Source organism: Benincasa hispida, unplaced genomic scaffold (genome assembly GCF_009727055.1).
Source record: "Benincasa hispida cultivar B227 unplaced genomic scaffold, ASM972705v1 Contig306, whole genome shotgun sequence".
NCBI lineage: Eukaryota > Viridiplantae > Streptophyta > Magnoliopsida > Cucurbitales > Cucurbitaceae > Benincasa > Benincasa hispida.
Genome location: NW_024064789.1, coordinates 248766 through 275180, shown reverse-complemented (window position 1 = coordinate 275180; position 26415 = coordinate 248766). Strand labels below are relative to the sequence as shown.

The 26415-nt window shown below is 34.8% G+C and overlaps 1 protein-coding gene across 1 annotated transcript; it reads right to left on the bottom strand.

Annotated features, from left to right (window-relative positions):
* Positions 1-239: 239 nt before the first annotated feature.
* On the bottom strand, positions 240-19094 carry LOC120069280 (thiamine biosynthetic bifunctional enzyme TH1, chloroplastic). The gene is made up of 10 exons (XM_039020998.1): positions 18779-19094; positions 17704-17931; positions 16084-16158; positions 15728-15803; positions 15572-15647; positions 10557-10691; positions 9114-9178; positions 8890-9017; positions 1542-1798; positions 240-885 (listed from the first exon to the last, which is right to left on the bottom strand). The coding sequence occupies exons 1-10, from the start codon at positions 18812-18814 to the stop codon at positions 354-356; spliced, it is 1608 nt and encodes a 535-aa protein (XP_038876926.1). The 5' UTR covers positions 18815-19094; the 3' UTR covers positions 240-353.
* Positions 19095-26415: the final 7321 nt, after the last annotated feature.

Genomic DNA, 26415 nt, shown 5'->3' with positions numbered 1-26415 from the left:
CATACGATACTAACATTGATATTGGGAGAGAAACAGTATACAAATACGAGAAGCCAACTCATGCTCTGATAGACACCATTTCGTTCTTGGTACTAAATTAATGGGGCGATTTCGATCAAATTCTTCAAACCGACCTCATCCCAACCTACTTGCCCTGACCAGATCTCTACATCAACAATTCTTATTACAATGGATATACCATTATCATGCTTATTACCATGGATATAAATATGCTCTACTTTGTATGAATAGAATCTCATATGATATATATAATATATTGTTATTGTATAGTCACATTGTGACAATTATTTTTATTTCAAAGTTTCTACAAAAATCAAAGCATTATAAATTATTCAAACATTTGATGTTGTAGCCTCCACTAAAGTTGCATGTAACTTTAAGGCTTCCTCTAAAACACATTGCCTATCAAAAAGAGCTGACACAACAGCAACACCTTTAAGATTTGGGACACCAATTTCCATCACAGCAGCAGCATTACTATGATTAATACCACCAATTGCAACCACAGGCAATTTCGAAGCTAAGCAAACTCTTTTCAATCCTTCAATCCCAACAGTCAGATTGTTTGCTTTTGTGTTTGTGGGATAAACTCCACCACACCCAATGTAATCTGCCCCATCAAGCCATGCCTGTTCCGCTTGCTCCGGTGTCTTGCACGACACACCGATGATCTTATTGGGGCCAAGAAGTCTGCGAACCTCATGAGCAGGAATATCGGACTGTCCAACATGTACACCATCAGCATCACACGCTAGTGCAATGTCAATACGATCATTGATCAACAATGGAACTCCATGTGCGTGACAAATTTTTATACATGACTTTGCTGCTTCCAAGAAATCGCGAGTTTTAGCCTCTTTTTCCCTGTTCATAGAAATAAGAGAAGATTAATCACAGAAGAAAACTAACAATTGAATACAAGTTTCCATGAATATGCAAGTATTAAACTTATTGTCAAGTTAATTAAGGCCCCATTTGGTAACCGTTTGATTTTTGGTTTTTGAAAATTAAGTTATCTCCTCTCAATTTCTTACCATGATTTTTCATCTTTTCTTAAGTGAAAGAATTGAATTCTTTGTTAAATTTTAAAAAAAAAAAAAGTTTTTAAAAACTATTTTTTTAGTTTTTAAAAAATTGCTTGGTTTTGAAAACATTGGGGTAGAACGTAGATGTAAGAGATTAAGATAATGAAAATAGAGAGTGTTCATGGGCTTGATTTTTAAAAACTAAAAACCAAAAATCAAATGGTTACCAAACGAGGTCTCTAAGATATTCAAATCTTACGGTCGAGTCTGAATACAGAGAACTACTTCACTATGCCTAAGGAGTACCATTCGGCCTACATTTTATGGGTAAGTTCTAAAGCCATTTAACCTTTGAACTGAGGTGTTGAGAGGATATTAAAATGCAAGAAGGAATTCCATACATTTGAAGTTATGACTTGAACTATACATCAACTTGTGAATGACCTTTTTAACAAACAAAATATCAAATTGATAGATAGAAGCCATTAGACAAACCTTATTTGAATAATAGTAGCACCTCCTTCCACTGCAGCTTTAACAGCATCACTGATAGAACGGTCCCAACGCTTATTCATACCTGAGTCCGTAACGGCATACAAGAATAAGTCAGCTGGATTGAAACAGCCTTGTCTATAGGAACTTTGTTCTCGACTCTTGAGACGGCATAGATGATCGAATGGCCCTTGAGGTCCATTTCCAATGCCGATGTCCTTGCTGTACTTCAATGCTCTTTCAATAAACTGTTTGCTTGTCTGTAAAGACCCACATAAATAAAACCTTAGTTGTGGACAGCCATCAAGTGTTTTTTTTTTTTTTTTTTAGATAAAATACGACATGATTGATTAAATGAAATATCTAAAGATATCAAAGGTACAAAAGACCCATTTCATAGGGTATACAAAAGATGTTTCCAGTTTGCAATAAGAAAGGAAAAGCCATGGCTTTTAATAGCCGATATATCTTTGCACCAAAAAAAGCAGTATGTATGATAGTATCCATAATGTCCTCTGTCAATTTGGATTTTTCCTGAGATTCTTGCATTTTTCATCCCAAATCTTCCACAAAACAACACAAATAAGACATAACCATAATTGATCTTTAGAGGCTTTGAAGAGTGAGTGACTAATCAGTAAATGCAACCAACTCTATATATCAAAAGGGAGTACAATCAACCAGTTAAAGGCATCAAATATCTCATACCAAAGCCCTCTAGAGAAAGTGCAGTTAAAGAAAACATGTTGGACAGAGTCATTGTTGTTTTGGCAAAGGCAACACCAAGAGGGAGAGAGGTTGATCCAATGCAGCGTTTCTATAATCTATCCACGGTATCAAGACAAGAGTTATTGATTTCCCCTAGGAGGAATTTCACTCTTTTTGGGCAAGGGCATCTCCAAAGTCTCTTGAAAAAATCATCTGTGAGTGAGAGTCTGCTAGTGGTGAGGAGATTTGATAACTTGTAGAAATACACAAGTTATTTTACCTTTTTTATCTAAAACAATTAGGAAAAATCATAGAAAATGTGTTAGCCTGACAAGGAAATCATGCAATTAATCACATTATGCGATCACAAGCATGCAAAATTCATAATACTTTGAAAGTTCTAAAAATTGCATCTTTTGAATGCAGAAATCTACTTGAAACAAAATGATGAAGCAAGCTGCAGCCGCATGAACACAGGAAAAATCTTGACGCCTAACTTGGAATCGCATAGTTCTTCGTGATAAGAGGAGACATGATATTTAAATGCAACTGATGCATGGGTGGTGGAGGTCAAATAAAAATGATCAAGTTGGTAGCTGACGTGAAAGGTTCCCGACAAAGCTAATGAACTTCTGACGTGAGGCAGGCGGCGCGACAGGGCATGGAATTTAATGCATGGTATCAGCATAATCATTAGTAAGAGACACATGGGTGAAGACTGCCCATTCTTCAATTTCATCATCCTTTAAGTGTCTTCTAAAATTTAAAGCCCAAATACAATGTTCATTATTCCAAATCTCCGCCACAGATGCATTTTTTGGGCCAAATAACTGATATAGCTTAGGGAAAATCTGTTTTAGTGGGTGTTCTCCAAACCATAAATCATGCTAAAATGTCGTAGATGAACCATTACCTATGTTATAGCAAATATTCCCATAGATAAGATCCTTTTGCTGCAGAATAAATTTTCAAGGCCACCTAGAAGAGAGGGTTCTATAATCTGTTACCTTTAGATCATAATGTTGAGAACCATACTTTTCCTTGATCAAGATTTGCCAGAGAACCGTTTTTTCAAGGTGAAAACACCAAATCCATTTGACAAGGAGGGCTTTGTTGTGTTGGTTGATATCAATGAATCCCAACCTGCCATTTTCAGGAGGTTTCTTTATACAATCTCATCTTATCAAATGGGATAGTTTGCTGGTCACTGTCTTTGTGACCAGACCATAAAAAATTCCTGAAAAAGCGTTCAATGCCATCAATGATTTTTGTTGGGGCACGAAAGAGGAATGAATAGTAAATAGGCTGGTTGGATAGGGTGGCATTTATCAAAGTTAATCGACACCTTTGGAGAGAAAGTTGTGCTGCCAAGAGTGAAGCCTTTTGTCAATCTTGTCCATGATTGGTCGCTAGAAGGATGGAGTGTTAGGCCTGCCATATAAGGAAAGACCCAAGTATGTGTTTGGCCAATGATCCACCTTGTATTCATATATTGCAGCAATAGAATCATCCCTGATGCATCTTCAAAAAGGCCAATCAAATTGATGAGATTGTCAATCATCCTCTCATTGTTCGTAGAGAAAAGGATAGTGTCATCCGTGAAGAGGAGATGATTGATGTTTATGGTAGATCTTGGTATCCAATATCCGCAAATGAAACCTTTTTCAGCTGCCAAAGAAAGGATCCTACTAAGACAATCTATAATAAGGATGAAGAGGAAGGGTGAAAGAGAGTCACCTTGCCTTAGTCTTCTAATGGCTTTAGTTTTCCTCTAGGTTTGCCATTAATAATGATTGAGAAATTGGTGGAGGATATACAACCTCTAATCCATGTGTCTCCATTTAGTACCAAAACCCTTCAATTTCAGTATTTCATCAAGAAAATCCCAATCAACCTTGTCAAATGCCTTCTCAATGTCAAGTTTAATGGCCACCCCTTCAGTATTTCTAGAGTGTCAATCTTCAATACTTTCATTGGATTAATGATGCATCTAAGATCTGTCTACCTTCAACAAAGGCCGATTGGTAAGGAGTGATGGTAGAAGGGAGGACTTTCTCTAGGCGATTAGACAAAACACGAGCAATAATCTTGTAGAGACTAGTAAGGCTAATAGGACGAAAATCTCCCACTTTCTTGGCATCAATTTTCTTGGGAATAAGGCAAAATATATGTCTCATTAACATTTGCATTGATGATTCCATTCTAAAAAAATCTTGGAACACTCTAATTAAGTCAAGTTTTAAGATGTTCCGTGATTTTTTAAATAATTCGGTGGTGAAACCATCAGGCCCCGGCGATTTATTGGTTCCCAGTGCCTTAATCGCCATCAAAATCTCTGTCTCAGTGAAAGGAGATTCTAAAGACTGGCTAAGCTCATTATAAATGGTATCCCAAGCCAAAGGATGTGGCAGAAATCTGTTCCCTGATTTTCTAGTGAAGAGTTTTGTGTAGAAAGAAATAAATTCAACCTCAATTTCAGCATTTGCTTACACTAACATTCTGTTCATCGAGGATTTTAGTGCTACAGCCCTTTCTCTTCTTAGCAGCCGCATACCTATGATAAAAGGTTGTGTTTTCATCCCCATTAATCAGCCAATTGGATTTGCACTTTTGCCTCCATTTAATCTCCTCATTTGCATTAAGGGATAAAATCTGTTCTTTGATCTCAAGTCTCCTAAAAGCAAGTGATTCTGTAATGGTGCCAATTTCAGCGGCGTGATCAATAAGACCAAGCTCTTTTTGAAGTAACACCCTCTGTGATTCAATAAGACCAAAGGTTGTTTGATTCTGTTCTTTAATCACTTGTTTGAGTCCCTTTCGTTTGTTGATAAATCCATGTCCAGGGTGGCCTATAATAGGATGGTTGTTCGACCGATTTGCAATAAAAGGAAGGAAGCTTCTGTGGATGAGCCACATATTTTCAAATCTGAAAGGGGAAGGGCCCCATTTCTGATTTCCAACAAGAGTCAGTAGAAGGGGATAATGGTCTGAAGTCGGTCTATCTAATTTTCTCAAAGATGCATCAATGAATTTGGTGATAATGGATTTTGTGCATAGAAAACGATCAATCCTTGTGTGAGTTGGTAGTGTGCGAAAATCGGTCCACGCAAACAAGCCATTAGTAATAGGTAAATCAATGAGTTCTTGATGATTGATAAAGGAATTAAAATCAGACATGGCTTTGTTCATTCTGCAGCTGTTTGAATTCTCGTAGGGCCATCAGATGAGATTGAAATCACCTCTAATAGTCTAATTTTCTTCCACAAGGCAGAAAAGATCTTGTAGTTTAGGGACAAAAAATTCTGTCTTGATTTATTGATGGTCCATAAACCCCTGTTAACCAAAGATTAAAGCCATCAGCAAGAGTGAAAAGGATAGTCAGGGACACCTTTGGTGATTGAAGATACTATAAAAGAAGCCGCATTCCACATTATAATAATGCCCCTAGAAGTCCGATCGCGTCCAGAGAAGCCCATTCAATTCCTCCAGAGTTCCATAGAGATTTGATGAAAACAATATCTTTATCACGACACTTAGTCTCTTGGAGGATGACAACTGCAGGATTTTGTTTAGTGATCAATCTCTTAATGGTAGCCCATTTTTTCCACGATTGGAGGCCTCTAATATTCCATGATAGGATTAACATTAAGATGATTGACTCCCCTCCCAGATCAAGGCCTTTGCTTTCTTTTCATAAGAGATTGAACACTCCAGATTTTTTATTTCTCGAGGGCCCTTTTTCTATTTAAGAGTGTACTTGTTTTTTTTTTTCTTTCTAGTTGGTATTGTCATGATGCAAAGACCACATTCTTCAAACCATGGTGCCAGAGCAATCAGATGAGGCATAGGGTTCATGGAAGAATTGTGTATAGGAGGTGGAGGGGGGGAGTAACATTCGTGCCAGGGGTTTTCCATGTGTGAGGGCGTAGGTTGGACTGTCTTGGGGAATAGATTGAAGTGGGCTAGAGGAGGTAGCAGTCGGAGTCAACTTCTGTTTGGTGGGGGATGATAGAAGTGGAGTGTTTGGTACTGGCAATGAAAATGGTTGGCTTATGATTGATAGTAATAAGTTTGGAGGGGGATTGAGGAATGTTTGATGGTTCCGGAAGGTCTAAAGGCAAAGGAGAATTTTGGTTTGTTGCAACGGGCGAGTCTGGGTCAATGGGCGGGTTAATGGGTAGTGTGTTTGATGTGGATGGGTGAGAGGATGAAGTACAGATGGGGTCCACAATGGTTAAGATTTGACTAGATGGATTGTTGCTTGGTTGGCGTGTTTGGGGAGTAATGTCAGTGTTAAGGACAAATGGTTGGTTGGAAACGACAATAGGCTGACTAGCAAGGACAATAGGCTAGCTGGCGAAGACAGAAGGCTGGCTGGAAAGGACAGTAGGCTGCTATGGAAGGATAGATTTTTCAGGAGATTGTTATGCAAGGTGGTACTGCATCTGAGTGGGTACAATACAATCAGAAAATTTTGAAAGTGCCTCTTTCTTCGTGCCATTCCTCACTGTATTTTTGACCGGAAAGCCATGGATTCCAACAATAACCCCCACATGATAATTTGCAACAAAAAAAGGGTCGATCCACACAGAAACCTCCGATTAGGATGATGAAGGAAGAATCACCCTTGCTGGAAGGAAGCCTATTTGATTTTGTTTAACTTTAAGGCTTATTTCCATGATATCCATTCTGTTAAGGGTCTTGTTTGCCACTTCAATTAGTCCACCACATGCTTCACCAATGTATTTGAAAGTAGCTATGTCCCACATATCAACTAGCAAACCTCTAACTTTTATCCATCCTCCATATGAGGGGACAACTTGTTCAGTGTGGTATTCTTCACGGTTCCATAGAGAGGAGTATTTGATATTTGTCAATGTTTTTCCAACCTTTGTAGGTACCCAAAATCTTTGCTTGCTCACAGTCTTGACAGCACAATATTGCTTTGTTTGGTTGAAAAGGAGCAATGGAACCAAAAGCAGTAACTTCAGCTTGAATGGCCCCGAGAATGATGGAAATTCTTCCTTCGGATAACAACTATGTTGTTTGTAAAGAAAGGGACCAAGGAGGGTACTGGCAAAGTCGTCAACTGGTTTGCAACAAGAGAGGCGATTGGTTCTTTAATTGTTCCATTGTTGACTTCAATCCGTGGGGCCTTATCCTTTTTCAACAATGTATTGGTCTCTCTCTTCTTAATGAGAGTACCCTTGAATGTTGGTGGCTGGCCTTTGTAAGTTGTATTAACAGCATCAGAGCTATAAAAGGAGGTGACCTCTACAAATGACTTCCAACCTTTTCGATCTTCACCAGCGGGGATGATGAGGCGGTTCTTTCCCCATTGTAATCCAGTTTTACCAATTCAAAAGAGAATCCTCTCTTGCTAGTGATCTTTTCAGTCCATAGAACATGATCATCTACTCGGGTTTCTTTGAAGAATTTTTGGTTCAAAGGTGAAATGAGTAAGCTCTTTAGGGTGTCAGTGATCCATCAAAGTGTACTCCAATGGATCAAGATGGAGAAGGATCTATCCTTGGCTTTTTCTGTAAGACTAACCTTTGTGCCCCGGAAGAAGGATCAATCTCGATCAAGAACTTCTTCCTTTCTATTGAAATCTGTCGATGTTGTTGTGTACGGTTCATGATGAGAGGGAGAATAATGTCGGTGTGTTCTACATCTTGTTGCTTACATTTAGGAGTGGTTTCAAATTGAAGCCAAATTTTAAAAAATAGAAAAGGTAGGAAACTTGTTTTTATTTTGAAATTTTGGTTAAGAATTAAAATGTTTAGATATAAAAGAGAAAAACCATAATTAAGAAATGGTGGAAAAACAAGCATAATTTTCAAAAATAAAAAATCAAATGGTTATCAAAAACCATAGGTTGACCTAGTGGTAAATAAGGGAACATCCCCTTAATAAAGGACTAAGAGGTCATGGATTCAATCCATGGTGGCCACTTACTACCTAGGATTTAATATCCTATGACTTTCCTTGACACCCAAATGTTGTAGGGTAAGGTGGGTTTGTCTCATGAGATTAGTTGAGTGCACGTAAGTTGGCCCAGACACTCACGGTTATAAAAAAAAAATAGTTATCAAATGGAGCCTTAATTTATAGTTTTTAGTTTTCGGAGATTCAATTTATAAACATTTCAACCCATGAGTTTCTTTATTTTGTTATCTACCTTTAAGGAGTGTTATCAAAACCCAAGCCATGTTTTGAGAACTAAAAAAAGGAGTTAAACCTTGTGTTTGTTTTTGGAACTTGGTTATGCAATTATTAAATGTTTCTTCGAAAGATGAAAACCATTGTAAAGAACTGTGAAAAACAAACACTTTTTAAAAATCAAATGGTTGTCAAATGGAACCTGAGTTTTTAACTCGTAACTTGTGGGGTTGAACTCAAGACAAGATGGAGGTAATCTCCAAATATCTCAAGCCCTAACCACCCCTTAGGGTAAGTGAGCATACATAGTGAATATAGCATTATTTTAAACAATTGTTGTCCTACAACAAGTAGAAAATGGTTCATAAGTTTTTATTTATTTGTCTGTTTAACTATTCAATAGGAAGTTGTATTATGAGCCCCTGAGACTTGAAGCTTCTTATGGCTTAAGTTATTAAAGAAGAGATCCATAGACAATTACCTTGACAGCTGAGAACATTGAAGACCCTTTAGCAAGTTCAGCTGCAATGCATGATGCTAAGCTGCATCCAGTACCATGAGTGTTGCGAGTCTTTATTCGCGAAGATCGTAGCTCATGCAAATCCTTGCCTGTAGAAAATAGTTCAAAATTTGAATTCAATGGATATGTTTCCTTCATCACAAAAATTAATATCAAATTATCAGAATTATGCAATATGTACTTACCATCAAAGAATATATCAACGGCATCCAATGAATCAGGAAGGTCCCCACCTTTGACAAGTACATTTCTGAAAACAACATGACGCTCTTCAGCATCTCTCAGGATTAGGTTAAATTTTAATAAATATAAAACCATTAAATCAAATGCCAACAATATCCAACAATGTATATTGTCTTAAAACGGTCAGGCCTACACAATGAAACCTTCTACAACCTAAAAATGACAGTATGAAACTGAGGCATCTAAAATGTGCAAGGTTCATTTTAATTGGGTAGAAAATTGAATTTGAAATTATTATAGTTATTATTTGAGTATAACATTAACAATTGTGGGGATGGAGAATTGAATCCTCCGACCTCGAGAAAGGGAGTAGAGCTAAGCTTATTTTGGCAAATCGAAATTATCTATATAATTAATAACTTGCAGACTGAGAAATTAGAAAAAAAAAATATTTAAAAATCTAAGAGAAATTTGGGTGCTTTTCTTTTGAGTAACCCAAGCCTAAACAACTAGCCATTTGCTTCTCTCAACTCCTGTTACTCTTTTTATAACTCCCTATCTTTATTTCCTTCTTTTGGATTATTTCATTCTTCAGTAAAATTGTTTCTTGTCCAAAAAAATAATCAATAAAATAAAATAAATTGTTGTTCTCTTCCTGAATGTTCTATAACTCCCTATCTTCTTTTTTTGTCTTCCTTTCTTTGATATCCATTGATCGAGTGTCTAAGCTAGCTGGTGTCCACCTTAACTAATTTCATGGACACCCATGTGCACCATAACATTTTGTTGTTAGAAAACTAGTAAGATTTTGATATTCAAGATACATAGCTAAAGAACGTTTGAATCTATTCCTCCACAGTTTTGATGACCGGCCAGTCCATGATGGTTTATTTACATTCTCTTACTAGCAAATTCCTTGACTAGATACAAATGACCAACAATATGCCTAACAGAACTTTTAGTATCTATCTTAATAATATTCTTAACAAAATTCTTGCAGAAAACTATACTAACAAGTTTTAACGTATCTTTGTTCTAATCCAAACAACCAAAGAATTAGAACCAAAAAAGATAGTTGAATTATAAAAGATATACATGAACGCTCTTTGTTTCAAAAATAAGTTGCAATATTACAATCCAAATTTCTACGCTAGATCATTACCATATTGTTTCATGTCCTAATTTTTCGTCCGAAATTCTAAAAGATTTGTACTCCTAGAGTAGTTTCAAAATTTAGGTTAGGTGCAACTTTTGAAAGAAAAGAGGCACCTGCAAAATGTACTTTTTTATAATTTAGCCTGAAAAAGTCTTCTTTGAATGAGTGCCAAAGTTGTTCTCTGTAACCAGAGGTGACAAAATCTCTCTTTATGAGAAAGATGGATTCCTGCATTAATTTCAATGAAATTACAAAAGAAGGCAAGCATATCTGATGATTAAAGACCTACTTTGATCCCATCTGATGGATTAATGTTGCAGCATGACGCATGTCAGAAATTGTTTTAAGTGGCATACCACCAAGTAAGGCAGATGCTTCCTTCAAATTTGGAGTTACCAAGTCAGCCATTGGTAGAAGCTCTTTCCTGCAAACGGAAAACATGTAATAGCTTTATGGAAAACAGACATATGAAGATCAAACATGAATTCTGAATAAAGAAAAATAACTGTTTTCATTCAATTAGCAATTTATGGCTCTAAATTTATTTTGTGGCTTTCCAACACACCAAGGACATGTCATCTGCAAAAATAAATAAATAAAAGAATGAAACAAGACCCATTATCAGCGGCCCATTTAAGGGGCGCTTTAAGCCCATTAAAATTCAGTCAGCCCAGCTTTTTTAAAAATTTAGGGCTTTGAGACACTTTCTCCACGCTAACACACTTCACCTTATCAAGACTTGACCCACTATTTGTCTTATTCAAAAAATAAAATATAAAATAACCCACGATGCTACCCAATTCTTCTTTCTAGCTTCATCGACGCAAGCGACTTCTGTGACTTCTTGGACCAACTTCGGCGACTTATCTTACTATTTGTTTTTTCTTTCCAATTTCAGTTTTTTCCTTTCGTTTCTTTCTTTTTTCCCGTTTCTATTTTTCCTATTGTTAAATCTTTCTTTTTCTTTTCTTTTGTTTTCTTATCTCACACTATATGACATTTTTTATTCAAAATAGGACGGCGGAATCCACGAAAATTAATTAAAAATGACCAATACTGAAGATGAAACAAAAAGGTTGTGGCAATATGTGACAAAGAATGAAAAGATTAAAGGCAGGAGGTGGAAAAATTGTTTGGCAGTGTAATTTCTGCCAAGAAAATAGGAAAGGTTCTTGTACATGAGTTGGGGCATACTTGCTGTGGATTTAGTATGTAAAAAGGTCACCCCTAAAGATTTTGTTGGCATGCAAAAGTTGGAAGATGAAACAAAAACTCAAATTTTGAAGAATGTTACTAGACAAATTCCTCTACCACCTTCACAACATATCTAATCTGAATCTCGATCTTTTGGAAGTATGAGCGGCTATTCTTATCCAACTATGGAACAAAAGAATAGAAAAGGAAACATTAGTGCATTTGAGAAGTCATTTAACTTGGTAATTCGTGATCAACTGCATGCAGAAATAATGTTTTATTCTTCAGGCTTGCCATTTCATTTGGTTAGAAATCCACGTTATGTAAATGCATTTGCTTTGGCCGCAAATTATGTATAGTCAGGTTATTTACCTCCGGGGTACAATATGTTGAGAACAACCTTTCTACAAAGAAAAAAAAGAAAATGCTGAAAGATTGTTGCAACATATTAAAAGTACGTAGTGTGAGAAGGGGGTAAGTATTGCCAGTGATAGATAGACAATAGGCAGAAGACACTCTTAATTAATTGTATGGCAATTACAAAAGGAGGATTAATGTTTCTTAAAGCTATAGATTGCTCACGTTAGATTAAAGATAAATACTTCATAACAAATCTGATGGAAGAAGTCATAAATGAGATGGGACATCAAAATGCGATTCAAATAATAACCGACAATGATGCTAATTGTAAAGATGTTGGACAAATTATTGAATCACAATTTTCAAACATAATTTGAACACCATGTGTAGTTCATATTCTCAAACTTGTTTTGAAGAACTTTAGTGCAAATTGATAGCGATCAACATGTATTTGCAAAATGTAGTTGGATTTCTAAATTTTCTGATGATGTGTTTGTCAAGTACATTATCATGGGGCTTGCTATATTCAACATGTTTGTCTTTGAAGTGACTTTCAATAACAAAAACATAATTTGCATCTACAATCATTGTGCTTCAATGATTTAAACTCATTCAGAGTGAATTGCTAATAATGGTTATTAGCAATAAATTGGGATGCTACAGAAAGGATGATGTGGGGAAAGCAAGATATGTTAAAAAAAAGTCGATACTTGATGATATTTGGTGGGATAAAATTGATTAGATTCTTTCTTTCACACCTATATATGATATGATCAGAGATTTTGATACAAACAAATCGAGCCTACAATTGGTAAATGATATGTTTTGGACACCATGATTGCAAAAGTGAAAGTTACAGCCTATAAATATGAAGGAAAGCATGCAAATAAATTCTCATATTTGTGTGATGTGGTGCATCAAATTTTGATTGATCTTTGGAACAAAAACAACACTAATCACCATTGTTTGGCACATTCTACAAATCCAAGGTACTTAGGTTTATTTTATATTATTTATTTCTAAACACATTCTAAAGGTTGATATATTTTAAGACTTTATTTAGGTAATTATAGTGATCAACGACTTCAAGAAGACAAAAATTGAGTCCCACCACATAAGATGTTGATGAGGGTCATACTCAAATTTGTGAAGATGATAAGAACAAGGAAAATAGGTATAAGGCTTGTGTGAAACTTTGTAACTTTGTTGTGTTAAACTAATTGCGAACTTATTGGAACCTGAATATTGTTATGACAAGTGTTTTCAAGGTGACCCAAGGCGTTCGCTTATAGCAAGAGGTGAGACGACCTTGGGCCAATGCACCTTGAAGGAAACTAAGGCTAGCCTAACTCCACCTTCATCATACACGAAGACGAGTATCGGTCTTTCTTTTTCTTCCTTTTTTTCCAATTTTTTTGTAACAAGTGAGAAAGAAAGGAGTATAATCAAACAAATTTTCTACCTATTTTCCTCATTCTTGTCCTCTTCTCAAATCTAAATTTAATCCTAGTCACCATCTTCAGTAAAAACTATAACTTCCAATTCTAGTTAATCCAAAGATAAATTATAGCTCCTTTTGAATATTCAAAAGTTCTTGATAAAAGAAGTAGATTGCTATGGCTATATGCCGAGTCTTCTACATGTTGTGGTTTCTATCTTGTTCCTTCTCATGTAATTCACAAATGAATATATACTCCAGTTTCTCTCACAGAATGCGAAAGATGAAGGTTGCACAAGCAACTTCATAGCTATCGACCTTAAAGTCGAAGTAGATGCACTATGGACGGCCTAACAACTCTTAGGATCCATATGATATCTATCACGTATAGAATCAGTTTCAGTAAACTCTACAGACATTGTAGAGATATTGGCAAATTGTATGTTTACTTTTTGTGTGCTCGTCCTCTAAACTAAAATATATCGTGATACACTCCATCCTCTCTCTCGATACTTCTAAATCTTTATGTGATGGGACTCGATACTTCTAAATCTTTACGTGGTGAAATCAATTCTTGTCTTCTTGAAGTCATTGATCACTATAATCCCTAAATAAAATTTTAAAATATATTAAATCTTAGAGTGTGCTTAGAAATAATAAATAAATAAATAAGATAAAGATCTAAAATATTTATAATACCCTGGATTTAGAGAATGTGTTTGTTTCAACGATCAATCAGCATTTGAAGCACCACGTCATAAAAAGATAAGAATTCATATGCATGTTTTCCTTCATGTTTATAGATTGTAGCTTTTACTTTTTCAATTATGGTGTATGCCATATCATATGAGGACAAGGTTTGCCAGTTTGATACACACCATATGTAGGAGGAGTAAAAGAAAGAATATAAATCTTATCCCACCAAATATCAAGTATCAACTCTTTTACATGTCTTGTTTTTCCCACATCATCTTCCCTGTAGCATCCTCATTTATGTTGATAATCATTATTAACTTCAAAGACAAACAAGTTGAATATAGCAAGCCTTGTGCAATGATTCATGATAAAGTTCTTGACAAACCCAACATCATCAGAAATTTCAGAAATCTAACTACATTTTACACATACACGTTGTTTACTCTCAACATTTTTTGTAACACAAATATTCTTCAAAGAAGATTGAGAGTATGAACTACACATATGATGCCCAAACTATATTTGAAATTGTGATTCAATAATTTGTCATGCACCTTTACATTTTGCAACTTCGTTGATGATTACTTTTTTCAAATTCTAGTGCCCCACTTCATTTATGACTTCTTTCATCAAATTTTCTATGAAGTAGTTATCTTTAATCTCACATGAGCAATCTATAGCTTTAAGAAGCATTGGTCATCTTAAGGGGCTTCTCTACAAATCGCTCCATCCATGACTAACAATATTTACCCTCTTCTCACACTGAGTACTTTTAAATTTTTAATAGCTTGCAATAATCTCTCAACATTTGTTCTCTCTCTTTGAAGAATGGTTGTTCTCAACATATTGTATTCTGAAGGTAAATAACCTAACAATGCATTATTTGCCACCCAAGCAAATGCATTCACATAATGTCGTTTTCTAGCAAAATGAAAAGGCAAACCTAAATAATAAAATATTCTAGCTATTTCTGATCATGAATGGCTAAGTTAAATGACTTCTCACGTGCACTAACATTTCATTTTCTTTTCTTTTGTTCCATAGTTGGTCATCCCATTCTAACCGATGTGGAAAAAAGGTAACCCATACTACCTTTGTTCCTAAGAATACCCCATACCCGGAAAGCCGATGTCGTGGTAGCTAGACTGACAGTACTTCACTCAGAAACCCCGGTCAGAACCATTCGCCCATGCTCCTCTTTGGAACATTGATAACTGACTCTGACACCATTGTTAGGTACTTAAGCACTTTGGAGAATCACCCCCCAAAAGCTAGCTATTGAGGTGAGAGAGTCAAGCCACTTAAGTACCACAGTGGTCATTCCATTCTAACCGATGTGGGACAAAGGTAGCCCATATTATCTTGGTTCCTAACAAATCTCAAGCCTCAATAGGTTCTAACTTCTAAGGTGCCTCAGATGTAAGCTTTAATGCTAAAAGTGTGAGTTACACACATAAGTTTCAGTCTTTCAGAGGCCTTTTAAACCAGAAAGCACTGTCCTAATTAAGAAGATATTTAAAAAATAAAAACATGGAGCACAGAAGTTATCATAATCATACAAATAGAACCAGCTTGAAGGACTGATAATATTCCCTTTAAAGAGAGAATCAACTTACTGTAACACTGAAATAATGGTAGGACCAGCCAGAACATCTCCACTGGTAGACACCATGACAGGATCAACCACCAAAGCTGCCTAATTACATTAAAATTTTAAACAACGATTATTAAATCAAAGAAATCCACCAATAACTTCCTGAATTACTTTATACCTTGAACAGGAAACTCCTTCAAGCATTGATGTAGAACCCGAACAATGCCAGTAGAAGGTAGCATTCCTGTTTTCACCTAAATTAATGTAATCATTAGTAATCTTCTATTTGTGCGTCCCAGCTTACATAAAGTATATATTAGTGTGTACTCTGAAAGAACAATAACAGCTAGCCTGTGCAATATCCTAATCATGAACAGTCCACATTCTTGTTCGCATGAGCTCCTAAAAAGCTTTCAATAGCCAATCATAACTTGAAATTTCTTATTTAAAATATATATGTGTGTGTGTATATATGTACATATATTGTTGAACCTACGAAGGGGTTACTCTCAATCCTAATTTAGTTATACTCACCACATCCACTTGCATATCAGAGAGAACAGATTTCAGCTGCTCTGAAACAAATCCCTCCGGCACAATGTTTACATCCTGAAAAAGTTATTACACCTTAGTGTTAAAGAAAATTTGTGTTACAGGCAATATAATTTAGGACAAAACATCTTTAGTTAATTTGATTTCAAAACAAGCAAAAATTAAGTACAAGGACGTTGTATATTCTAAGAGTGAGTTTAGGATGATTTTTGCAAAGATGAAAAGTGCTTTGTGCTCATCAAAAGTACTTCTCAAAATTTTCATAATGTTTAATTAGAAATTTAAAAATGATTTTTAAAAGTGATTTTGAAAATTATTAAAACAACTACGGATGAATTAGCGCTTATAGACTAAGCGTTAAGTACTTCTCTGATTACACCATAACTCAGTGACATTGTACTCCGATTTCATTTGCAAATCCAAGAGATTCTTCAGTGGGTCCATTCATTCATGTAAAGTCCTCAATATTGTTTCACTTAACTTTATATGTAACTCCTCTAATCCATGGTCATAATCGACCTGCTCTAATACCAAATTGATAGGAACCCAAACACAACCAAACTATCTTGTAACTTTATATGTGAATCAAACTTACAAGATAGTCAAGTAATTCAAGGTACTTGGAGACCCTCCCCTCTTGAGAACTCTCTCGAGCCTTAATTCACTCACCGCAATATTGCCTTACTACTCTCTCCCTCTCCCTCAAAATTTATAACCAAGTATCCTAACAACTTCTCTAACTAATTACTAATATAACCCTTAGTACTCTAATAACATTCCTATTATGCACCTCGGGTCACATGGAAAATATTGGTAATTACAAAAGATCTTCGAAAATCAAAACCAAACCCCACCCAAAGGGAAACATAAAATCAATGAGAGACCAAAGATCATTAGAATCCCTTTCTAACCCTCTAATAAACACTATTATTCCACAACCCCAAAGACCCCACAAAATAACGCACACTCCAGCAAGGCACAAGAATCAGCTTTTCTCACGAAATGGATGGAAGAAGAACTCTCTCATCATATCACTATTGTTTTGGGAATGAGACAAGTGTTTTTCACCATGCCTTAGAACTCAAGGACACAGATGAACAACCTATAGAACAGATCCTATTCAAGTAAGGTCGTGGTGTTTTTCACCGTGCCAAAAGCATCCATAAATACACCCTAGACAGCACTTAATAAATAGTGCTAACAAAGTATGAGCTTTCACTCAAAAGCACCTTTTTTCAAAAATCATCTCAAACTCCCCGAACATGTCACTAGTGCTGTGGAAATGAGAAAGGTGTTTTTCACCATGCCAAAAGCATTCCTAAACACACCCTAGACAACACTTAATAAAGTGCTAACAAAAGGATGAGCTTTCACTCAAAAGCACCTTGTTTTCAAAAATCATCCCAAACTCTCAATAACATTAGAAATTGACCATTGCAGCATGTTAACCATTTTCTATACCCCAATATACCAAAACGTCCAGATAGGCAGCAAGTGAACATTTGTTTATTTGTTCACCAGTCCTTCCCATTGTTCTTTCAACCCAAAACAAAGACAACAATTCATAAATATAGATAATAACTATAAGTGCGTGATAATGACCTGAACTCCCACAGTGTTCTGTGCAGTAATAGCAGTTATCACAGTGGAGCAGTACACTCCACGAGCAGCACAAGTTTTAAGATCCGCCTGGATTCCAGCCCCTGCTCCTGAATCAGAACCAGCAACACTCAACACATGTGGAATCCTCATCTCATAGCGATCACTTGAAGCTACAACGGTTTCTTCATGCTTCTTCATGGCCACACAAAATCTAGAAACTTGATTGAACTAAAAAAGACAACAGTAAAAATTAAGGCACAGAGAGGAAAATCTATAAATATTTTCATAATAGATAAAAGCTACCCCCTGCTTGGAACTCCTGAATGTGGAAGGATTTCAACCCAATTTTGGATGCATAAAAAAGGGGCAGGAATTTTGATATCAGTAGTGATTTGAAATCTTGTTTTATTTAAAAATAAAATAAAATATATTGTTCTACATGGATCTGATTTGAGAGGATTTTAAACTTTAAAAATTATGTTTCCAATTCTCCTCCATATGAGATTTTTAGAATAATAAAAAAATAATAATAATAATATCTGCCTAGCCACCTCCATATGACAGGATAGTTTCTTCTGAATTCAACAAGACTCAATGTCATTCAACCAAACTAAACTCAAGGTTAAGTTTTTCTATTCTGTTTGTGCATTGTATTTTGGAGGGTTTTTTTAATTGATAACAATAATTTCAATCTTTTAAAATAAAGTTTTTCAATTCCAACAAGTTTCTTATAGCCAACAAAACTACAGGGTTTCCTCTTCGCTTTGTTCATTCTTAAACAGTATTTGGCCTTTTTATTTATTGATTCAGACGAGAATTGATTTTTTTTTTTCTTGTTCTTTTTACTTCTTAGTTCAATCTGTTTTTTTCTTTCTAGTTTGTGAGGTATGCATTATTAGTTTTATGTTTTCATTTAGACTAGTATAACATTGGTTGTCAAAGAAAAATCAATAAAATTAAAGATTAAAAAAAATAGTACTCTTGATTTTCTTATCCGTGGATAAACCAACATAACCCAACGAAACAATATTAAAAAAAAAAAAAAATTTTAAAAAAGAATTAAGAAGAAGAAGACCTTGGGGATCTGAGAAATGAGGGGCAGTGGCACCATTTCACCAACGGCGCCGGTTAGGGGCTGAATTACTGTGTTTCTGAGAAACAAAACAGAGATATGTAACTCTGGTTGCTCGGAGAGGCGAGAGAGTGTGAGAGGGAGGAGGCGACGGCAATTGAGCAGCTGATAGTGCAGCGTGCGGCGACACCGCTGAGTCGGTGGTGGCGGGGGTCCGGGCGGAGTGCAGTTGCTGGTGGGTAGGACGTGGCTGACGTGAAATAGGGTTTTGAAAAAGGACAGCTACAGTGGTTAAAAACAATTTTTTACAAAACTAGTAATAAACTCGCTTGTGCATTCAAATTTAATTCTCAACGTTTTAAAGCAGTAAGGGGATGTTTGGAATCGATATGAAATGGTATATCTCAATATCCTATGTCATCTAAGTGTTTGGAAGTTCATTATTCTATCTCACTGATTTTAATTGTTTGTAGACCCATTTTTAGAACGTGTTTTGTATTTCACCGTCATTTTCCTTCCATATATTGTATATCATCTCAATGCTTGAACATGCTCGATCATACTCAATTGTTCATATTCGATCAGAACTCTCCACATTCTATATCATCTCAGCGTCTCAAACAGCTCTTAATAAAAATATTAAAGAATATCAAAAAATATATATATCATAAAAAAATTGTCAAAGTTTCAATATAAGGTTTTAAAATGGTATTTAATTATCTAAAAAAAAAAAAACAATCTATCTAGAGATGTTCATTTTCCATGGTGGTGGGTCCCGAGGGGACCTATCCCGAACAAGACGGGGAATGAGTGAGAGAATGAGGAGGAAAAGTTTCCAATGGAGTAAATGGAGACAGGGATGAGGAATGCATTTCCCTCCCCGCCTCCTTAGTCTCTTTTATTTATTTATTATAATAATTTAATGTTATTGTCAGGATATTGAATATGTTGAATTTAGCTTTTAAAATTAAATTAGGGTAATTGTTTTAAATGACAATACTATTGGAAATATTTTCAAATATAGTAAAATGTCATTGCCTATCAACGATAAACACTAATAGACACTGATAGTCGATAGACAATAGATAGTGACATTTTTCTATATTTGTAAATAAGTTGACTCATTTTCCTATATTTGAAAACATCCATCTAGATTATATAGAAATAATTTGATCGGTAGTTATTTCTTTCTACTTGAAAATTTGAGTAATTTTCTTGAATTTCAAATTTACTTGTGGAACTAATCATATGAAAAATTTCATTATTCAAGGTATTGATTTTAAGTTAATCGATTTTTTTACATAAAAAAAATTAAAAGATCAAACGATAAAAAAATTCCCAAAGAACCCAACCCTGCGAATTTTTTTCGGGTGAATCCTCGTTCCGATCCTCGTAGAAAATTTTTCGGGATGAGAATGAAAGGGGGAGCAAGGATGGAAAAGCCATATTCGACTATGTATAGTATAAATCTATCCATATCTTTACTATTTAAAAGGGTTATGGGCAAAAAATTTATTTCCAAACCACTACTAGTTGATGGTAGTTTCTCATTTAAATCATTAAATAAATTTTTTTACTATTTTATTTTTATTAATTCATGTTAAAATTAAAAAAAAAAAAGATATCATATTTTATCTCTGATTCACGTTGAAAAAGAAAATACTCTCTTAATATATTTTTTTTTATTCTCTAATTCACATTAAGAGAGACAATTTAAAAAAAATATATATATATATCATCCTACCACTCACGTTAAATGATATTAGAATTTCAAAAAAAAATTACGTTTGGTCTCTATTTCACGTTAAATGATAAACATTTTTAAGAAAAATCTTATGTTATCGAAAAAACCTCCACGCACTTTTTCCCCTATTTTATATCTAATTAATTCAGGTTTAAAAATGCACCTTTTATCTCTAATATACCTTAAAAGATATTTTTTTAATTAAAAAATCTTATATAAAAATATGCCATTGACCTTAATGATGGTAGATTTAATTTTTTTAAAAATAAATAAATAAAATAAAATAAATAACCACATGTTATCTTTAATTCTTTTTTTTTTTTTTTTAATTTTGTAAAACCAAATAATGATTTCAAATCTAAGTTTTCTACCTTTAGTGTCTATTAGGTATCTTCTTTAGTTTCCATTAGTTTTTTTTTTTTAGTTTCCATATGAGGCATCTCTTCCAATTTTTCATTTGTTTCCATTATCTCCCATATTTTTTTTCTTCTTCTTTTAAGTGTAACAACCCCAAAAGTCAATACTAAACTAGGGAATGTTACTAAAATTCAACTTGTTACTAACTCACTTTAGAAAAATGTTGGCGACACTGTCACAAAAAAAAAAACAATTTTTTTACTGTGACCTATTCAAGAAAACACCTCAATATGCATTGATCGCTCGTGAAAGACAGGATTATAAGCTAACTGAATAGCAGATTTATTATCACACCAAATTTGAGGTGGATAAATACCAAAGATATGTAAATCTTTAAGTAATTGATGCAACCAAAATAGATTTGCAGCAGTGATTGCTAAGGCATAATACTCAGCTTTAGTAGAACTTCTTGAGACTGTATTTTGTTTGTTGGCAGCCTAAGAAATGAGATTGTTGCCCAAAAGAATTATGAAGCCAACTGTAGCTTGTCAGTCTAACAAGTCTCTGGCCCAATCAGAATTTTTAAAGAAAAGGTAGTAAGATGAAGATTAGACGATTGTTTGAACATAATTCCTTGTGAAATAATTCCAACAATGTAGCGTAAAACAAGTTTAGCAATAAATAAATGACTGTGAATGGGAAAATGCATGAACTACGATAACTTGCTTATAGTAAAAGCAATATCCAATCGTGTAAAGATAAGATATTGAAGGGCTCCAATCATTTGTGGATATAATGTACTATCCTCCTCAAAGTAATGATCAGTACTACCAGTAATATTGGTAGATTAAGCAATAAGAGTTTGATATGGTTTGCAACCACTCATGCCAAAAAGGGTATAAAATGTCTTGAGTGTACTTTGTCTGTGGTATAAAAATTCTAGCAACTCTAGAGTTAACTTCAAGCCCCAAGAAATACTTAAGATGAAGAAATCGAATTCCTCAATAGAAGCACATGAACGCGTGTGCCATTGAATTTCGTGTGGAAAACTTGAAAAATAGAGAAAAACATAACAGGATAAACATACATTCATAAGCATGTTGTTCACAGAGATAAAAATACATACCCTTGAAGACCTTCTTTATGTTTTCCTCCGCACGAACTCTTTGAAGACTTTCTTCAACAAATCCTTCACAATCTCATGAACAGCCACGAACAGGGACACCACTATATGGAAACCTTGCTATTCTCTGATAAGAATCGATATGGTGAAATCTCATTTTAGAAAATTTGGAAGAGGAACTTCACAGAGAAATTTTCTATAAAATTCTTTCTTTTGAGAGAAAGGTGTCTTGTTGTGTAAAGAGGAAAAAACGTAAGAATATTTTCTTCTCTTTATTCTGTAAATCTTACCGAATGGAAAGTTATTCCATTAAGCCAGAGAGAGGGGGGAGTTATTCAAATTTAATTTATATATCAAATCTCATTTAATATTTAATTAATTAATCAATAAATTAAATATCATATATTTAACTAAAATTATATTTGAATCATATTCAAATATAATTATCTCTCATGACCTATAGTTTAAATACGAATCTCATTCATATTTATTATAACCTATAGTTTTTATATGAAACTTATTAATATAATCAATATTTGAATCTTATTCAAATACATATCTCTCATGTAACCTATAGTTTTAATATAAATCTCATTCATATTGATTTAACATATAGTTTTAATATAAATCTCATTCATATTAATTTAACATATAGTTTTAATCTGAATCTCATTCATATTAATTAATATTTGAATCTTATTCAAATATTTACCTCTCTCATATAATAAACTATAATTTTGAATCTTATTCACTTAATATTATAATATATTCATATACATCATTGATAACTATCAAAAAGAGCTGCATTTCCTTGCTTAATTTAGGTTTGTTAATGGATTTTATGTGTTTATTGTCTTATTTTGTAGGTATCATGCAATCAAGAGGTAGAATTAGCTATTTGATGAGAAACAGGGTTAATTTGCAGCAATTTGGAGGTGATTTGAGCATTCAGACTTCAAATGAGAGGACATTACCAAAATGCCTTTGTGACAGAGTTGCAACGCTCGCCCAACGCTCACCTAAGGCTATAAGACAGAATGTGAAATTGCAGGAACAGTGTTGCAACGCTACAAATTTTGGTGGAAAAGTGTTGAATCTGCGCACGTCTCAAATTTGTACCAGCGTTGCAACGCTGCCTCAACCCTACCCTGACGCTCGGGGTTTGAATCAATTCTAGTGTTGCAACATTGTGCCCATTTTCTATAAATATTATCTTCAATTTTAGGTCAAATGAGGTTATCTTTTGGAGATTGAATTGTTGGAGGTCGAGATGGAGCTTCAATCTCCTTCTTTCTCCTTTAGATTTTAGTATCTTAGTTTAGGATTTATATTTGTTTCTTGGGTTGTAAATGATGAATTAGACTTTTCCTCTTCCTATTGTCTATGGGATGTTGAGGTAACTTCTATCTAATTTTTGGAGCAAGAACCTAACATTAGATAGAAGTTGCCTCAACATCCCATAGACAAGAGGAAGAGGAAAAGTCTAATCCGTCATTTACAACCTAAGAAACAAATGTAAATCCTAAGCTAAGATACTAAAATCTGAAGGTAAAAGAAGGAGATTGAATCTTCATCTCGGCCTCCATCAATTCAGCCTCTAAAAGATAGCCTCATTTTACCTAAAATCGAAGAGAATATTTATAGTAAACGGATGCAGCGTTGCAACACTGGAATCGATTCAAACCTCGAGGGTCAGGGAAGGGTTGAGGCAGCGTTGCAACGCTGGTGCAAACTTGAGGCGCGCGTGGATTCAACACTTTTTCGTCAAAATTTGTAGTGTTGCAACGTTGTTCCTGCAATACCACATTCTTCCTTATAGTGTTGGGCGAGCGTTGGGCAAGCGTTACAACTCCGTCACATGAACATTTTGGTAATTTCCTTTCATTTGAAGGCTGAATGCTCAAATCACCTCCAAATTGCTTCAAATTAACCTCGTTCCTCATCAAATGGCTAATTCTACCTCTTGATTGCTCGATACCTACAAAATAAGACAATAAACACATAAAATCCTTTAACAAGCCTAAATTATGCAAGGAAATATAGCTCTTTGCAAGATCTATCAATTATACTAATTGTATCTCATACAATTAATTTTCTTATTTAATTTGAACAATTCAAATTAATATGAAATTAATTGATTCTTGTTTTACCCTTAGTACGCTAGCAATGAGACCTTATGGGCCTATATATTAGAAACTCCAATGATACGAGATTAATTATTCAAACTCTTCAATTAAATTAAATAATATTCATCAATTGTAGATCACTCATCTAATGACCCACAGCTACACTCTTCGCAATGTAGATGTATTTGTGTCCACGAATATAGCCAATCAATAGTAAGTCAACCCTTCACGAATAGCTCGTAATTACAGCTAGTTCAAATTATTGTTTCACCCCTATAATTACATCTAACTCCTTAAGTCCCATTGATCCTCTAATGAACAACTTGTTTATGGTCCTACCATAAACAAAACCCTCTTAGACCAATGAAAGGGAGGGGCCTCATTATTCACGACCTAAGTCGACATTTAAAGAAACAATTCATCTACTTATCCTAAAGGCGGGAATGAGTGAATTTTATCTTGTGTAGCTATGTTCTTAACTTTCTACTCGGACAAATCCCCAAAATGGTACATATATTGAGCTGACAAATCTGGCCACTCTCACCCATACAGATCAAAGGATTGCCCTTATAGATAGAAGTTGATAACTCATTCATAGGCAACAACGTTGTGTTGGGATTGGTATCCTAATTCTCCGAGAGTCTCGTTGTTTGTAATTATACACATTGTTTATGAATAAAATAAATGTTATTTCATTTTGGCCACTACTCATATCCAATAAACAAAGCTTCATGGTTATTGTATGTAAGCTTAAGCATGTATATGAGATATACAAGTGGATCATGCCGTAAGTGATAACCTAAATAGGTCTGTAGTATAAAGATTAAGGAGGGATTCCTGATCCTGGTAACACTACGGATACGACATGCTTTGTAGAGGTTTGCAAGTGTTATAAACCACTACAGATGGTAGATCCTGACCATTCATGTGGAGACATGCGAGCGAGGGTGTCCTATACAAAGAGTTTGTATAATACCGGACCACGAGATGATTTGTCTTTGTATATAATGCCATTGATACTAGAGACTTAAATCTCACCTAACGACAATAGGTGACATGACCTCAATCCTGAGTATTTTGGGAACTCTTGCCTTTGAGGGCGGTCCTTTGATTAGTATGGGTGAGAGTGGCCAGATTGTTAACTCAACATACCTAACTTTTTAGGGACTTGTCTTATTTGAGAGCTGGGAACTCAGTTACACAAGATGGAATTCACTCCTTCCCCGAAGCAGAGGTAAGTAGATAGATTGCTTCCTTAAGGGCTGATTCCAGGGCTTGAACATAACGGCCACAACTTCTCTTTAGAAGAATGGACTCATTCATAGTAGGACTATGACTTATGTTCATTAGAGGGATCAGTGGTACTTAAGGAGTTAGATGTAACTACAGGAGCATAATGGTTATTGGCTGAACTATACTTACAAACGATTTGTGAAAGGTTATCGTACCGTTGATTGGTTAAGATGGACACATAATATATTTGTGGTAGAGTTCAGCTATCAATCTTTACTGGAGTGTTTGGCAGTTAACGGATGGTGGAACCCGTGACTAAAGAGTTTAGTCAGTTATTCACGTACCGTTGGAGCTTCGAGCTACAAGTTCATAAGGTCCCCTTGGTAGCTCAATGGATTCAAGTTGAGAATCAGTTCTTGGTGATGATTTGAAATGTTCAAATTAACAAAAAGTATTTTGATTATATATATGATATGATCGGTATGGTGTATAAGATACATCTAGTGGAGGATTAATGTAAATGAGATTTATATTAAGTGTCATGGAATAGAAAAAGAGCTATGGTTTATATGTTTCATGAGATGAAATATTAAAACTATAAGTTATTAAAATATAGTATGATAAGTTGGTTATCATTTATACTTATAATAATATTAATTATTGGATAATTACTCTTTTTTCTCTAATACCAATTGAGTGGAGGTTATTGGTGGTTTCATGGTAATCGTGAGATAAAAAGGAAAAATGTTTTCCTATTTTTAGTGTTGTTGAATTGAGAATTCCATTCTCGAAAAGTTTCATGGAAAGGTTGTCAAGGAAATAAGATTTACTAAACGACAGCTTGGAGAGACTAGATGATCGTGGAGTGTTTCTACATGATAGACACTCAGCTAGCAGATGAGCTAAACGATCGCATAGCTTTTGTTAAACAATTGGGCATCGTCCTATAACGATAGGCTTTAACATTTCCCACTTGCTCAATCGTTTACACAATTGTTCTTCTCCGACTTCTCGCCTCTAACCAAGTCCACACAAAGCCCACACTCTGGATTCTCAC